Source organism: Oncorhynchus tshawytscha, linkage group LG02 (genome assembly GCF_018296145.1).
Source record: "Oncorhynchus tshawytscha isolate Ot180627B linkage group LG02, Otsh_v2.0, whole genome shotgun sequence".
Lineage (NCBI taxonomy): Eukaryota > Metazoa > Chordata > Actinopteri > Salmoniformes > Salmonidae > Oncorhynchus > Oncorhynchus tshawytscha.
The window spans coordinates 13,449,199-13,466,553 of record NC_056430.1 but is presented as its reverse complement, the minus strand read 5'-3'; the positions used below and the strand labels follow the sequence as shown (position 1 = coordinate 13,466,553).

Here is a 17,355-nt window from a genome sequence, read left to right as displayed (position 1 = left end):
ACATACTGTATATCATTAACTGTTTGTGGAACCTGAGTGTCTCCTTACACTGAGTCATCAGGGTGAGGTTCCCCTCGGGAGTGTGTGTGTGTGTCGGTGTGTGTGTTGGTGTGTGTGTGTGTGTCGGTGTGTGCGTGTGAGTGACTGAGTGTGAGTGCAGGTATGTGTGAGTGTGTGAGTATGTAGTGTACGTGCGTGCCTCATACAGTTTCTGTGCCAGCCTGCCTCTTACTCATGCCAACCTTCCTGCCCTCCCAGTTGCCCCCATCCCGAGCGGTGCCCCCAGGATAACCCGCTCCAACAGTATCCCCACCAACGACATGGCCTTCGACCTGTATGGCACCTCTCCACTGGGCAGCACCATGTCACTGGCCGACCGGCCCAAGAGCATGATGCGCTCTGGATCCTTCCGCGAGCCTGGGGATGACTGTGAGACAGCTAGCACATGTAAGTAACCTGTATACAAATATATCATTCCATTTCTAAAGCTGGCCTATATGGCTCCATTTCTATGGCTATCCCTATGGCTCCATATCTAAAGCTGGACCCTATGGCTCCGTTTCTATGGCTAGCCCTGTGGCTCCATTTCTAAAGCTGGACCCTATGGCTCCGTTTCTATGGCTAGCCCTATGGCTCCATTTCTAAAGCTGGACCCTATGGCTTTGTTTCTATTGCTAGCCCTATGGCTCCATTTCTAAAGCTGGACCCTATGGCTCCGTTTCTATGGCTAGCCCTATGGCTCCATTTCTAAAGCTGGACCCTATGTCTTCGTTTCTATTGCTAGCCCTATGGCTCCATTTCTAAAGCTGGAACCTATGGCTCCGTTTCTATTGCTAGCCCTATGGCTCCATTTCTATGGCTGGCCCATGTTGGCTTGTCCTTCTTCAATTGAGGCCCTCAGTTAATAAAGAAACCAGGTCTGAGGTCAGCTCCATTTCAATTCAGGAAATTCATTGAAATTCCAATAGCGAAGGTGGATAAAGATGTAATAAATGATAATATGACGTCTTCGTTTGATCACTATCCACAGACTTTTTAAACTATTGCGCGATATGGTTCAATGTGCCTATCAGCACAATCAGCGCGATGTGGTTCAATTTCCCAATCAGCACAATCTACTTTTTATTTAAATTCAAATTGTGCCCGTGTTGAAGCTTGAATTGGGATTATGTATATTGTGCTAATGAACATACAACAACATTGTAACGGAGAGCACTGTACAATACGGAGAACTTAGAAAATGTGGCGTTTGTGGTGGGTACATGGGAACCGCCATCTTTATGCACCTTCACCATTTCCATTTGAGTGACTGTTGAGTTTTCATGACTTGAAATGTCTATTTATTCACTCCCTGAATCGACTAAAGGGAAACTGATCTTATTCCAACCCTGTGGAACACATTCCCGTGATGTTGCAGGCCCCCAGCCTAGACAACCCTCTAATGGTCTCCTTGAGGCTGGGTTCTCAATACAGAGAGAGAGAGGAAGCGAGAGAAAGAGAGAGTGCCTCCATGTTAGATGTGCGTTATGTAAAGGTGTAATGAGGTGACCCAGTTTTCTCTGTCACTCCTCTATAATCATTCATCTCCTCTTCAACATTGTCAGCGTTGAGTTATGTTTTATGTTGTTTTCTATGAAGTACTTATATACTGCCACAGGTCAACTGTAATTCATACCTTGTTGTATATCTACACTCACAGTAGCAGGTTTACTGGCTATAAAGTATTTTTACAAATCTGAATACGATAGATTGATCACTTTGTAGCATATTCTGTGAAGTGTGAATATGGCATATGTCAGTATTAAACCATGTTAAATGATTCTGCTCTCTCTGTCTCTTCTGTGTTCAGTCCACGGCTCTGTCCTCTCCTTGGCATCAAACACTTCATCCAACTATTCCTCGGTGAGTACTAGAATTATTAAATCATCCAGAAACAGTTATTGGGCTCAGCTGTTGTGTGCCTACAGGATATACTTTCACGATTATAACAGTTGCTCCATTCACAATGACATGACTGTGTGTGATATAGGCCTGGCCTGCCAACTGTAGAAATACAACCATGTAGTGTTTCTCTCTTGGATTAAAAACATGCCTGAAGTGAGGTGACATGTTGTGCCATGTCATTGATGAGTTCCAGAGCTGTCAACGACGACTTTTTACCTCAAAACATGGGCTTTTCTCTCCTTTTCCAACTTTGTCCATGGTTTATAGATTACTTCATTGTTTACCCAGCTCTTTACCATTATGTTTACATTATATACATGTTTATATAAAGGGATTTGACTGCTACTGATACACAAACACATGCCAGATAACAATTCACAATTGGTGTCCTTATATAATTCCTATAGGCCAGGGGTCCCCAATATAAGCCAGGGGTCGCCAGTATAGGCCAGGGGTCCCCAATATAGGCCAGGGGTCTCCAATATAGGCCAGGGGTCCCCAATATAGGCTAGGGGTCCCCAATATAGGCCAGGGGTCCCCAATATAGGCCAGGGGTCCTCAATATATGCCAGGGGTCCCCAATAGAGGTCAGGGGTCCCCATTATAGCATAGGGGTCCCCAATATAAGCCAGGGGTCCCCAATATAGGCCAGGGGTCCCCAATACAGGCCAGGGGTCCCCAATATAGGCCAGGGGTCCCCAATATAAGCCAGGGGTCCCCAATATAGGCCAGGGGTCCCCAATATAGGTCAGGGGTCCCCATTATAGCATAGGGTTCCCCAATATAGGCCAGGGTTCCCCAATATAGGCCAGGGGTCCCCAATATAAGCCAGGGGTTCCCAATATAGGCCATGGGTCCCCAATATAGCATAGGGGTCCCCAATATAGGCCAGAGGTCCCCAATATAGGCCAGAGGTCCCCAATTACATTCAGCCACGGGCCGATATTTCCTTGAATGGATGGTCCGGAGGGCAGAACCTAGTTTTAAATCATTTGTACGCTGCAAATTGACCGCAAGACACCCAAACAGATATCGTTCTATAGGGATACGATCACATATGCCTATCTATTTATGCGTAGGAATACTTGGGAACACATTTCCTAAATTAAAATAACTTTAACCTGATTTCCTGGTGAGTTTACGGTCTTTCATGTCCAACAACGAAAAGTATTAAAACAATTATAACAATTCCCGCAGGCCGAATTTGGGTAACCCTGCTATTCTACCCTGCTTTTACCCTGCTGAACTCCTATAGGATGCAGTCTGAACCCATTACCCTCTGTAAACCCAGGATAGTGCCTTCAACCTAAGGCCAGACTTACAGAGCTACTGTGAAACTAACTTAACCAACCGTATCATCCACTGCCCCCAAGTTCTCTCTCCCAAGTTCACTCTCTCTCTTTCTTGTTGTTTCTTCTTTCCGTCCTACTATGCTCTCTAAGACCGAGGAGCGGATACAAGGAGAGGTAAGGCTGATCTGCTGTTCCACTCTCGCCTTGTCTTCATCTTCCAAATATCATCTCATTCGCTTTCGTCCATCCGTACTGTTCACATCCATCCGTACTGTTCACGTCCATCCGTACTGTTCACGTCCATCCGTACTGTTCACGTCCATCCATTCAGCGGTGCTTTAGGATCTGAAACATTGTTGTTTTCCAGTGTTTTTAATTGATTTATTTAGCATGTTCAGAGTAACTCGACATGCAGTGATATTGCTCTACAGCAACCATGTGCCTATTGTTTTTCATCAAGTTTCCTACATTATAATCTCATCCTCTCCCATCCGGAAAACGTTATATAAATGTACATTTTTTATAAGCTTACTTTGTGTCATGCACCTTACCCAGCCAATACCCAATGCCATATATCACCATACAGTGTAAGGCGCTTTGAGATGTGGGGAAAAGCACAGTATGGAGTTATGTTAAATTATATGTTATCCTGCACTGCCTGTCTAAAGGACCTTGTTGTTGTCATTTTCTTCACAGCAAATCCGCAAGCTGAGACGCGAGCTGGAGAACTCCCAGGAAAAAGTGGCCAACCTGACTACCCAGCTGTCTGCCAACGTATGTAGAACATGCTTCTCAAGTTTCAACCTCTGAGCCTCTATATGGTGGCCATATTTGTTTCTGGGGTTATCTATTCTTGAGTTGCTAGGCGCACGTTGCATTGTTATGTAGCCTAAGTCTGGACAAATCAAAACTATGGTACTGTATGCTATTATTTTATTGTTGGCTAAATGACAATGGAGTTGGCTAAAGCAGCAACCGGTCTGGCAAGAATGGACATGCAGCTTCTTATGATGGGATTAAGGGCAGCCATTTTGGTCAGGGAGTTGGTCAACCATGGTTTGCCTGTGCTGTGATAAGATATTCCCCAAAATCATGAATTTGAAGAATGTATCTGCACTGTATGTTTGTTAGCTAACTAGGCAGCCAGTTTTAGAGGAATAATTCCATACATTTTTCAAATTAACAACATTCAAACAATGCAGTCAATCCGCAGCCATACACTGACTGAAATCAGTTGATGAAAAGACTTAGATTTAGGACTTGGGTGGCAGGTAGCCTAGTGGTTAGAGTGTTTGGCCAGTAACTGAAAGGTTGCTAGATTGAATCCCCAAACACACAAGGTAAAAGTCTAACAAGGCATTTAACACACTGTTCCTAGGTCGTCATTGTAAATAAGAATTTGTTTTTAACTGACTTGCCTAGTTAAATAAAGATTAAATTTAAAAAAATAGACAAGATGTAAATGCAACAAGTACTGATATTGTATTATATAATAACACTCACAGCTTTCCAAGAAAACAAAATGTTGAACATTTATGGTCTGTATATGACAATATTTTAGGTTATATTATATTATTATATTACACAATTTCTGATATATCACATGCCTTTTATTTTCTTGCATAAATCAAATCTGGATTATGCCTCTACTGCTAATCATTTCTATTAGACTGGGTTTGGATTTCTCCCTGGCTGTCTGTCATTTTCACCTCATTTATTATGTGCCTATGACACACCTTTGTTCTACCATGATTCCATGATGTTCTACCATGATTCTATTAGGATTGATTGTGAGAGTCTCCGTCAACAGCAGCCTCACAACTTGTCCCAGTAGCAGCATCCATAACAAACACATTTCTTAATGTCTGTGTTGGGACATACAGTATGATGGATGGATGTCTCTGGATGCCAGACATTATTAATTGTAAAACATGAGAGGTGATGATGGGGTTTTTGCCACACTAGCCAACACAAAAACCATGTCTGAAAGATTCTGATATATTGATAAAGATATTATGAAGCTATTTAGAGTGCCTGAATCGTCAGGCGTTGATTACTCTGATGTTGAGCTACGATAGGAAAACATGCCGTAGAGGGTGGGATCAGAAATGGTGCTGGCTGTGATAGAGGCATAAATCTATCTGTGACTTTATTGCCCAGTGTTGAAAGCATAGAACGCAATCTTACTCGCTGACCAAAAACCACTGAATGATAATGTTAATAATTCTATAGTTGTGTATTGGTTAGTTAGAGTTTGGTTCCAGAGTTGTCCCTGGCCATGTGACCTTACTAGGACAAATCCCCTGGCCATAGTTGTAGTCACTGTGCAGGTAGGTAACCATAACCTCTCCTGGAGGGGCTATTCCTGCCCTCCTTGGCCCAGTCATAGCTGAACAAGATGGAGGATAAAGTTGGCCCATGCCAGCCATAATGAACCCTACTAGAGGCTGGCTGTGGCCCCCGCGCAGTACCCATACCTAGGGAGTGAGTAACACCAGCGATAGTGGTTGAGATTTATGAACCCTAGGCATTACAGGGGGTTACATTATACACGCTGCACCCCCACCACGTTATCAAGCCCTTCTCTCCCCTGTACTGACACAACCTCTTCTACTCTCTCCGTACTCCTCCTCCACACCCCATCCGCCCCTCACCCCTATCAACCTCCTTCCCGCCCCTCTCCTCACCTCTCTTTACCTCAGCCTGACACTCCTGCTATCAGATGCTTCCTACAGTATATTACATGTGTTGAGAGAGTGAGTGAAATTCTGCCGCCATGCACTGTATTTGTTGAAAGAGACCATTTTCTCAAGGCTGTGGAGATACCAGTCTAAAACCAAAACCTTCTTTTCAGGAAATTCACTTGATTACTATGTGTTGCATGTTGTTTTAGCAAGTCAAAGGCCACTACAGTACTAACACTATCCATTGGCAATACCCTTTAACATTCTCCAACCCTCTGACCTGAGTATGTTACTGATACTGTGTGATTGAATGTGAGATGAACACGGACCTTGGTTCAGTAATAATACATTAATTAACAGTATTTATAAACCACTAATAAAAAAATATAGTATCATATTATTGAATATGTTTTCCTTCAGCCCTTACCCACTGTGTTGTTATCTTTATCATGTGTTAAATTGTATGATGTTGCTCTTCACTGTAGTTGATTATTACTGCAATTTGTAATAATTGATATTGAATAGCCAGCCCTCTGGCCCAATGTCTGTGTCTGTGTGTGTCTAGGTTGTGCGTGTGTGTGAATGTGTGCAAATAGTGTGACCCCGCCTAATGCCACTGTCCATCTCTCCTCCACTGTTGGCTGTATTGACTGCTGGTTCTGGAAACTCTGCTGCCCCCTGCCTGCTGGCCGCTGACCCACACCTCTGGATACTGGGTGTAGCAGCTAGGACAGGTTTGTTGGAATGTCTGTTGCTTCCAGATCCCTTCTCTGTTCTTCGCTGTCACATGACTCTTTGATCGCCCATCCCGTCCCGCTTGACTGACAGGCTAACCCGGTGATACGGTTCCTGTCTGAGTCACTGTGTGGTGCCGCCAGCTAGGTCTCGGCATCTACCTTGAAGCATGTCTATAATAGCATAAAAAAAGCAGACATTGAATATCCCTTTGAGCATGGTGAAGTTATTAAATGCACTTTGGATGGTGTATTAATACACCCAGTTACTTGAAAGACACAGGCATTCTCCTTAACTCAGTTGCCGGAGACAAAGGAAACTGCTCAGGGATTTCACCATGAGGCCCATTTAAAACAGAGTTTAATGGCTGTGATAGGAGAAAACCGAGGATGAATCAACAACATTGTAGGTACTCCAAAATACGAACCTAAATAACATAGTGAAACGAAGGTAGATTGTACAGAATACAAATATTCTGAAACATGCATCCTGTTTGCAATAAGTGACTAAAAAATAAAAAATAAAAAAAATGTGGTAAAGAAATTAAATGTATGTCCTGAATATAAAATGTTTGGGGCAAATACCACTCTTCATATTTTCAAGCATGGTGGTGGCTGTATCATGCTATGGGTATGCTTTTCATTGGCAAGGACTGGATAGTTTTTAAGGATAAAAATAAACAGAATAGAGTTAAGCACAGGCAAAATCCTAGACGAAAACCTGGTTCACTCTGCTTTCCAACACACACAGGGAGATTAATTCACCTTTCAGCAGGACAATAACCTAAAACAAAAGGCCAAATATATACTGGTGTTGCTTACCAAGATGACATTGAATGTTCCTGAGTGGTGTAGTTACAGGTTTGACTTAAATGGTCTTAAAAATCTATGGCAAGACTTGAAAATGGCTGTCTAGCAATAATAAACATCCAACTTGACAGAGCTTCAATCTTAAAAAAATAATAATGAGCAAATATTGTAAAGTCTGGGTGTGCAAGGCTCTTAGAAACTTACCCAGGAATAGTCAGAGCTGTAATCACTGCCAATGGTGATTCTAACATGTATTGACTCAGGGTTGTGAATACATATTTAAATGAGATATTGCTGTACTTCATTTGCTAAAAATTCTAAAAACGTGTTTTCACTTTGTTATTATGGGGTGTTGTGTGTAGATGGGTATATCAATGTAATCCATTTTGATTTCAGGCTGTAACACAACGACATGTGGAATAAGTCAATGTGTATGAGTACTTTCTCAATACACTGTATCTACAAATACCATATAAGTGAAAACATCTGGCTGTAGATATTGTTACCATATTAAATTACAGCCACACACACCACTATGCGAGTTCATTTTAGTCACTAAGCAGATGCTCTCATCTAGAGCGATTTACAGGAGCAATTAGGGTTAAGTGCCTTGCTTAAGGGCACACCAACAGATTTTTCAACAAGTCAGCTCAGGGATTCCAACAAGCAACTTTTCGGTTACTGGCTCAATGCTCTTAACCGCTAGCCTTTCTGCCACCGTTCAGAAAGGTCTCCCATGCTACTGTACACAAGGTTGGAGAGGCCTGTGCCCCATTACTATACTCCAGTCATCCCTCGCTCCCCCTCCCCCTCCTCTCCTCCATTTCTTTCATCTTCCTCACCTTCCACAGCTGTCCAAACCTTCACCACTCCCACTCCTCCTGGAGAAGGCCATTTGCTTGATGTGTAGTATGCCTGTGGTACAGTGACTCACCTCTGTGTCCTCTCTCTCTCTCTCTCCCTCTCTACCACCTCTCTACCCTACCTCTTTCTTTCTTTTTCTTTCTTTCTTTCTTTCTTTCTTTCTTTCTTTCTTTCTTTCTTTCTTTCTTTCTTTCTTTCTTTTCTTTCTTTCTTTCTTTCTTTCTTTCTCTCTCTCTCTCTCTCTCTCTCTCTCTACCCCACCTCTTCTCTTTCTCTCTCTCACCCTCCCTCTCTACCACCTCTCTACCCTACATCCTCTCTCTCTCTCTCTCTCTCTCTCTCTCTCTGAAGGCTAATTTGGTAGCAGCGTTCGAGCAGAGCCTGCAACTGATGACGTCACGTCTACAGACCCTGTCGGTCAGCCAGGAGCAGAAGGTACCGGTAAATGCAGCTGCATTATGCTACCGTCTCTTACATTTGTTTACTTTCAGAAACTTCAGTGGAGCTGAGTTTTGTTCTATTCATTTACTATCCAGCTATTTCCAATCAATGTAAAATAAATGTTTATTATTCATAACTCTTTCTAGTTTACTATAATTAGATGTAGCAAACATTCAGTATCTTCTGGTTGTGAGAAATTCATTTAAAAAAATGTGTGTGGGGAATTCATATTAACCTACAGTTTTTCAAACAAATGACCCAATTTACTTTTGCTCAATGAAAATCTGAGAGCATAGTGAGCCTAGAGTGTAGACAGTCCGACCTCATCAATGTGCGTTGACAGTCAACCCCTGAGCCTGATCCACCAGACCCCCCCCCCCCCGGGCACCATCTAACTGCTGTGTCATCCTGTTAGAGAGCAGAGGACAGGGACTCAGCACCGCTGCCATTGGTCCTCCTGACAGGAAATGAAATCTAGTCAAAGCTTGACATGGTGCTAAGGTTGTGTTTTCACAAGCCACTCAACACGATCCTTCAAACCTTCAGGACCTCCGAGACACCATAGAAATTCCATAGTCAATCTCCATCTGATATTGCTCATTCTGATATTCATTAATTTCTTCTTCTCTTTTGGGGGGATTATAGACACTGCGCTGCTGGAACTAGAAACATGAGCATTTCGTTGCACCTGCTTTAACATCTGCTTATCTGTGTACACAACAAATAAATGTTGCTTTGATTAGGATTCATCTATCAGCGCTGTTCTATTGAGTTTTGGAGAATTCCCAGATTCCTGCTTAATCACTTCTGATTCCGAGAATCTTCCAACCAGGATTTCTGGAAAATCTGGTAATTTTGAGAAAGTTCCTAAAGACAACTAACATTTTGTCAGTGTGTTTATGTATTGAGCCTGTTTCCCCATAGGACTCTGAGCTGACTGATCTGAAGGAGACCATAGAGATCCTGAAGACGAAGAACACAGAGGCCCAAGATATCATCCATGTGGCCCTCAGCAACCCTGAAATCCCTCCTGAAGGTAGAGAGCCAACCAAAGGCCCAAAGTTATTTTACCATAATCACTCCCCACATACCTTCTCTCTCTCCTCTTCTCTCTCCAGAACCATTTTGATCTCTCTCTTCTCTACTTTCACCAGTAAATATTCACGGGATGGTTTTTCAATACCGTCAAACTATTGTCAAAATACCGTCAAAAATATTCCCGTAGCTGATGAGTGCTCAACTCCATTCTCTCATAATGAGGCGGAGTTGAGTTTGACAACTGGTCATATTTGCTAGCATCAACATTCAGTGACCATCAGTCGATACTCCCGGGAAGAGAAAAGGATGGTATGAAGATGTGAAAATCTGGAGACCGCCCAACCCTTATTCACCCTCCTCACTAGCTCCTCTCTCCACAAGAATTCTTCTCTCTAGCTCCTCTCCTCCCTCCAGAACAGTTCTTCTCTCTAGCTCCTCCTCTCTCCAGAACAGTTCTTCTCACTAGCTCCTGTCTCCAGAACAGTTAATCTCACCAGCTCCTCTCCTCTCTCCAGAACAGTTCCTCTCACTAGCTCCTCTCCTCTCTCTAGAACAGTTCTTCTCACAATCTTCTCTCCTCTCTCCAGACAGTTCTTCTCACTAGCTCCTCACCTCTCTCAGAACAGTTGTTCTCTCTAGCTCCTCACCTCTCTCAGAACAGTTCTCCCTAGCCCTGTCCTGTCTCCAGAACTTCTCCCTAGCTCCTCTCCTCTCTCCTCTCTCTATTTTCACAATCTCCTCTCCTCTCCTCTCTCCAGACAGTTCTTCTCCCTAGCTCCTCTCCTCTCTCCTGAACAGTTCTTCTCACTAGCTCCTCTCCTCTCTCCTGAACAGTTCTTCTCACTAGCTCCTCTCCTCTCTGCAGAACAGTTCTTCTCACTAGCTCCTCTCCTCTCTCCAGAACTTCTCCCTAGCTCCTCTCCTCTCTCCTGAACAGTTTTTCTCACTAGCTCCTCTCCTCTCTCCTGAACAGTTCTTCTCCCTCGCTCCTCTCCTATCTCCAGAACAGTTCTTCTCACAATCTCCTCTCCTCTGTCCAGAACACTTCTTTTCACCTGCTCCTCTCCTCACTCCAGAACAGTTATTCTCATCAGCTCCTCTCCTCTGTCCAGATCAGTTCTTCTCACCAGCTCCTCTTGTCTCTCCAGAGCTTCAGATGAAGAGGCAGAACTCGTCCGAGAGCATCTCCAGCCTGAACAGTATCACCAGCCACTCCAGCTTGAGCAGTCTGAAGGAGCAGGAGGCCAAGAAGAAGAAGAAGAGCTGGGTGAGAGCACAGAACCGCCTGCTGTAAATAGAATATATCATTAGAATTAGGATTCTTATTGAGATCCTGGTTCTATGAGAGAACCCACTCACTGTGGCCAGGGTAGTGGTACTGTCTTGCCGAATTCAGTCCAAGTACCAGAAACTGTCTGGAGTTTCTCTGTCTGTCTGTCTGTCTCTGTCTCTGTCTCTGTCTCTGTCTCTGTCTCTGTCTCTGTCTCTGTCTCTCTCTCTCCCTCTCTCTCTCTCTCTCTCTCTCTCTCTGTATTTTACTCAGGTCTTTGAGGTGGAGGTGAGTAGTAGATATTGTGAGAGCTGCAAGTCCCCCGTCCCTACATCCCTCCCTCCCACCGTACACTGATGTGTATTCTTGTTAAGATATTTGGAAGCTGTCTAATTTCTAATCTCATATTAAACCTAGCTAACTCCACTTCATTCACTAACTGTATGTTACATAAGCATACCATTTACATTAAAGATATGCCAGATAAATTATTTCTAAATCACAAGTAAATAAATCGTTAACAAATTGAATTCAGATGTTCTCAAAACCTGCAGTTAAATTCTGTTTGGTTCAGTGTCAGAGAATTCTGTTTGGTTCAGTGTCAGAGAAGTGATATAGAGATTTTTTTTCTGTCAGATGACAATATAAACTTTTTGTGATTGATTTATTGTCACCCAAACCATTGTGTTGTTTTGTTTGGTGGTCGTCCTTGAATATCATTAAATAAGGAGCAAGGCTTGTATGATTATTTTGGGTTTGTTGACAGTAAAACCCTATATGAGGAATTCTCCACATTTCTTAAGTGTCTGTACTATCTGTAAAGTAAAAAATAAGTGTACTTTAGGATTTGACAATAAATAAAATCATTATTCTTGCAGCAACTCAAATCTGTACGGTCTGTGCAGCACTCAAGGCTCATCAATGCAATTTCCAGCTGCTCTTCCCACCATTGAACAGTGCTCTTCTCCATTCTGTCCACCTTATTTGACAGTGCTCGTCTCTATTCCTTGCCCCTCTTTGGAACATACTTACAAAGTCTAATGGGAATCTCTGTCTCATTACCGGGTGCTAATTTTTACAGTTTCCCTGCAGACTAAGCTGTTAGGTTATTTCCATGTTGTGTGTGCTGCAGCCCGTGACTATTGTTGTTTCACTCTGCCAGATTAGCCTTGGGTTCTCACATTGTCCCGCTTCACCTCAGCAGGAACAACACCAATATAGGGGTGGCGAGATTTGGGGATTTTGAGGACAATATTGTTTTCCTACTGGTTATATTCAAGTCTAGAAAATCAGAGGCAGTAGTTACTGCTGTGATTTTTGTATTATTTCTAGTTTTTAATATTAAAACATACAATCTACTTGTAGGGAAGCCGCTCAACATCTACATCACATTAGTGATCTAACAGACTCCCATCCAGAGCGACCCACAGAAGCAACCAGGGTCAATTCCCTGCTCACGGGCAAGTCGACAGATCTCCCACAAGGTCAAAAAACTGGGACCCGAACCTGCGACCTATCTGCCATCGGCCAAAGCTCCCAACCGACAGGCTAACAGTCCCCCCCCCCCCAGATCCCCGACTGTGATATTTTGATGAAGCAAAGGAGTGTGTCTCAAATGGCACCATTAACCCTATATAGTACTCCTCTCTGGAGGAGTAAAACAAGGTTGTCCCCTATCGGCATATCTATTTATTATTGCCATCGGAATGTTAGCTGTTAAGATTAGATCAAACAATAATATTAAGGGATTAGAAATCTGTGGCTTAAAAACTAAGGTGTCATTGTACGCTGATGATTCATGTTTTCTTTTAAAACCACAATTAGAGTCTCTCCACGGCCTCATTGAGGATCTGGATACTTTGGCTATTCTCTCTGGATTAAAACCAAATTATTACCAAATAATATTACTATATTACGTAATGGATCACTAAAAAATGCAAATTTTACATCACCATGTAGTTTACCTGTCACGCCCTGACCTTAGTTATCTTTGTTTTCTTTATTGTTTTGGTTAGGTCAGGGTGTGACGAGGGTGATGTATGTGTTTTTGTCCTGTCTATGGTTTTTGTATGTTTATGGGGTTTGTCCAGTCTAGCTGTTTTTATGTCTATAGTTGCCTAGATTGGTTCTCAATCAGAGGCAGCTGTTTATCGTTGTCTCTGATTGGGGACCATATTTAGGTAGCCATATGCCTTGGATAGTTGGTGGGTTATTGTCTATGTCTAGTTGCCTGTTTCAGCACTCGTGTTATATAGCGTCACGTTTGTTTTGTTTTTTTTGGTTAGTTTGTTTAGGTGTTCTTTGTGTTCTTCGTTATTAAAAGAAGAATGTCTTCAAATCACGCTGCGCCTTGGTCTCCTCACTATGATGAACGTGACATTACCAATAAAATGGTCTGACGGAGATGTGGACATACTCGGTATACAAATCCCAAAAGAAATGATCTCACTCCAATACATTTTTATAGAAAGTTAGCAAAAATAGATAAGATCTTGCTACATTGGAAAGGAAAATACCTGTCTATTTGTGGGAAAATCACCCTGATTAACTCTTTAGTCATATCACAGTTTATCTATTTGCTTATGGTTTTGCCTATACCTAGTGACCTGCTTTTTAAATTATATGAACATAAAATATTCAATTTTATTTGGAATGGCAAGCCAGATGAAATTAAAAGGGCCTATTTATATAACGAATATGAATTCGGAGGGCAGAAATTATTCAATATTAAAGCATTAGACCTCTAACTAAAGGTATCAGTCATACAAAAGTTATACTTAAATCCAAACTGGTTCTCTAGTAAATTGGTACGAATGTCTCATCCTATGTTCAAGAAGGGCCTTTTTCCCTTTATTCAGATTACACCGGCCCACTTTCGATTGTTTGAAAAGGAAATAATTTGTATTTTATTTTATTTATTTCCCCTTTATTTAACCAGGTAGGCTAGTTGAGAACAAGTTCTCATTTGCAACTGCGACCTGGCCAAGATAAAGCATAGCAGTGTGAACAGACAACAACACAGAGTTACACATGGAGTAAACGATTAACAAGTCAATGACACAGTAGAGAAAAAAGAGAGTCTATATACATTGTGTGCAAAAGGCATGAGGAGGTAGGCGAATAGTTACAATTTTGCAGATTAACACTGGAGTGATAAATGATCAGATGGTCATGTACAGGTAGAGATATTGGTGTGCAAAAGAGCAGAAAAGTAAATAAATATAAATATAAACAGGGGAAGAGGTAGGTAAAATTGGGTGGGCTACTTACCGATAGACTATGTACAGCTGCAGCGATCGGTTAGCTGCTCAGATAGCAGATGGTTGAAGTTGGTGAGGGAGATAAAAGTCTCCAACTTCAGCGATTTTTGCAATTCGTTCCAGTCACAGGCAGCAGAGAACTGGAACGAAAGGCGGCCAAATGAGGTGTTGGCTTTAGGGACACCTGCTGGAGCGCGTGCTACGGGTGGGTGTTGCTATCGTGACCAGTGAACTGAGATAAGGAGGAGCTTTACCTAGCATGGACTTGTAGATGACCTGGAGCCAGTGGGTCTGGCGACGAATATGTAGCAAGGGCCAGCTGACTAGAGCATACAGGTCGCAGTGGTGGGTGGTATAAGGTGCTTTAGTAACAAAACGGATGGCACTGTGATAAACTGCATCCAGTTTGCTGAGTAGAGTGTTGGAAGCTATTTTGTAGATGACATCGCCGAAGTCGAGGATCGGTAGGATAGTCAGTTTTACTAGGGTAAGTTTGGCGGCGTGAGTGAAGGAGGCTTTGTTGCGGAATAGAAAGCCGACTCTAGATTTGATTTTAGATTGGAGATGTTTGATATGAGTCTGGAAGGAGAGTTTACAGTCTAGCCAGACACCTAGGTACTTATAGATGTCCACATATTCTAGGTCGGAAACATCCAGGGTGGTGATGCTAGTCGGGCGTGCGGGTGCAGGCAGCGAATGGTTGAAAAGCATGCATTTGGTTTTACTAGCGTTTAAGAGCAGTTGGAGGCCACGGAAGGAGTGTTGTATGGCATTGAAGCTCGTTTGGAGGTTAGATAGCACAGTGTCCAAGGACGGGCTGGAAGTATACAGAATGGTGTCGTCTGCGTAGAGGTGGATCAGGGAATCGCCCGCAGCAAGAGCAACATCATTGGTATATACAGAGAAAAGAGTCGGCCCGAGAATTGAACCCTGTGGCACCCCCATAGAGACTGCCAGAGGACCGGACAGCATGCCCTCCGATTTGACACACTGAACTCTGTCTGCAAAGTAGTTGGTGAACCAGGCAAGGCAGTCATCAGAAAAACCGAGGCTACTGAGTCTGCCGATAAGAATATGGTGATTGACAGAGTCGAAAGCCTTGGCAAGGTCGATGAAGACGGCTGCACAGTACTGTCTTTTATCGATGGCGGTTATGATATCGTTTAGTACCTTGAGCGTGGCTGAGGTGCACCCGTGACCAGCTCGGAAACCAGATTGCACAGCGGAGAAGGTACGGTGGGATTCGAGATGGTCAGTGACCTGTTTGTTGACTTGGCTTTTGAAGACCTTAGAAAGGCAGGGCAGGATGGATTTAGGTCTGTAACAGTTTGGGTCCAGGGTGTCTCCCCCTTTGAAGAGGGGGATGACTGCGGCAGCTTTCCAATCCTTGGGGATCTCAGACGATATGAAAGAGAGGTTGAACAGGCTGGTAATAGGGGTTGCGACAATGGCGGCGGATAGTTTCAGAAATAGAGGGTCCAGATTGTCAAGCCCAGCTGATTTGTACGGGTCCAGGTTTACAGCTCTTTCAGAACATCTGCTGTCTGGATTTGGGTAAAGGAGAACCTGTAAAGGCTTGGCTGAGTAGCTGGGGGGGCTGTTGGCCGAGGTTGGAGTAGCCTGGAGGAAGGCTTGGCCAGCCGTTGAGAAATGCTTGTTGAAGTTTTCGATAATCATGGATTTATCGGTGGTGACTGTGTTACCGAGCCTCAGTGCAGTGGGCAGCTGGGAGGAGGTGCTCTTGTTCTCCATGGACTTCACAGTGTCCCAGAACTTTTTGGAGTTAGAGCTACAGGATGCAAATTTCTGCCTGAAGAAGCTGGCCTTTTCTTTCCTGACTGACTGCGTGTATTGGTTCCTGACTTCCCTGAACAGCTGCATATCGCGGGGACTATTCGATGCTATTGCAGTCCGCCACAGGATGTGTTTGTGCTGGTCGAGGGCAGTCAGGTCTGGAGTGAACCAAGGGCTATATCTGTTCTTAGTTCTGCATTTTTTGAACGGAGCATGCTTATCTAAAATGGTGAGGAAGTTACTTTTAAAGAATGACCAGGCATCCTCAACTGACGGGATGAGGTCAATGTCCTTTCAGGATACCCGGGCCAGGTCGATTAGAAAGGCCTGCTCACAGAAGTGTTTTAGGGAGCGTTTGATAGTGATGAGGGGTGGTTGTTTGACTGCGGATCCGTAGCGGATGCAGGCAATGAGGCAGTGATCGCTGAGATCCTGGTTGAAGACAGCGGAGGTATATTTGGAGGGCCAGTTGGTCAAGATGACGTCTATGAGGGTGCCCTTGTTTACAGATTTAGGGTTGTACCTAGTGGGTTCCTTGATGATTTGTGTGAGATTGAGGGCATCTAGCTTAGATTGTAGGACTGCCGGGGTGTTAAGCATATCCCAGTTTAGGTCACCTAACAGAACAAACTCTGAAGCTAGATGGGGGGCAATCAATTCACAAATGGTGTCCAGGGCACAGCTGGGCGCTGAGGGGGGTCGGTAGCAGGTGGCAACAGTGAGAGACTTATTTCTGGAGAGAGTAATTTTTAAAATTAGTAGTTCGAACTGTTTGGGTATGGACCTGGAAAGTATGACATTACTTTGCAGGCTATCTCTGCAGTAGACTGCAACTCCTCCCCCTTTGGCAGTTCTATCTTGATGGAAAATGTTATAGTTGGGTATGGAAATCTCTGAATTTTTGGTGGCCTTCCTTTGCCAGGATTCAGACACGGCAAGGACATCAGGGTTAGCAGAGTGTGCTAAAGCAGTGAGTAAAACAAACTTAGGGAGGAGGCTTCTGATGTTGACATGCATGAAACCAAGGCTTTTTCGATCACAGAAGTCAACAAATGAGGGTGCCTGGGGACATGCAGGAAGGAAATAATCTCCAAAATATCTTTATTTTTTAAACAAGCCTTAGAAAGTTGGTTGCAATTTCAGTTTAATTCACCTGAAAAGACAGAATAAATAATACAACAAATATTGTGGTTAAATTCAAATATACTAATTGATTAAAAAAAC

General features: G+C 43.4%; 1 protein-coding gene across 11 annotated transcripts in view; it reads left to right on the top strand.

Annotated features, from left to right (window-relative positions):
- LOC112263105 (neuron navigator 1) overlaps positions 1-17,355 on the top strand; it is a 124,339-nt gene that overhangs the window by 90,058 nt on the left and 16,926 nt on the right. For 5 of the 11 annotated variants that reach the window (XM_042330664.1, XM_042330661.1, XM_042330654.1 and 2 more), the window contains 8 exons: positions 259-447; positions 1,850-1,902; positions 3,387-3,410; positions 3,933-4,010; positions 6,646-6,654; positions 8,680-8,769; positions 9,694-9,805; positions 10,956-11,074. In XM_042330664.1, coding sequence (XP_042186598.1) covers positions 259-447; positions 1,850-1,902; positions 3,387-3,410; positions 3,933-4,010; positions 6,646-6,654; positions 8,680-8,769; positions 9,694-9,805; positions 10,956-11,074 — 674 coding nt within the window. The remainder of the gene's footprint in view (positions 1-258; positions 448-1,849; positions 1,903-3,386; positions 3,411-3,932; positions 4,011-6,645; positions 6,655-8,679; positions 8,770-9,693; positions 9,806-10,955; positions 11,075-17,355) is intronic. The other 6 variants (XM_042330676.1, XM_042330666.1, XM_042330660.1 and 3 more) reach the window with 5 other exon arrangements.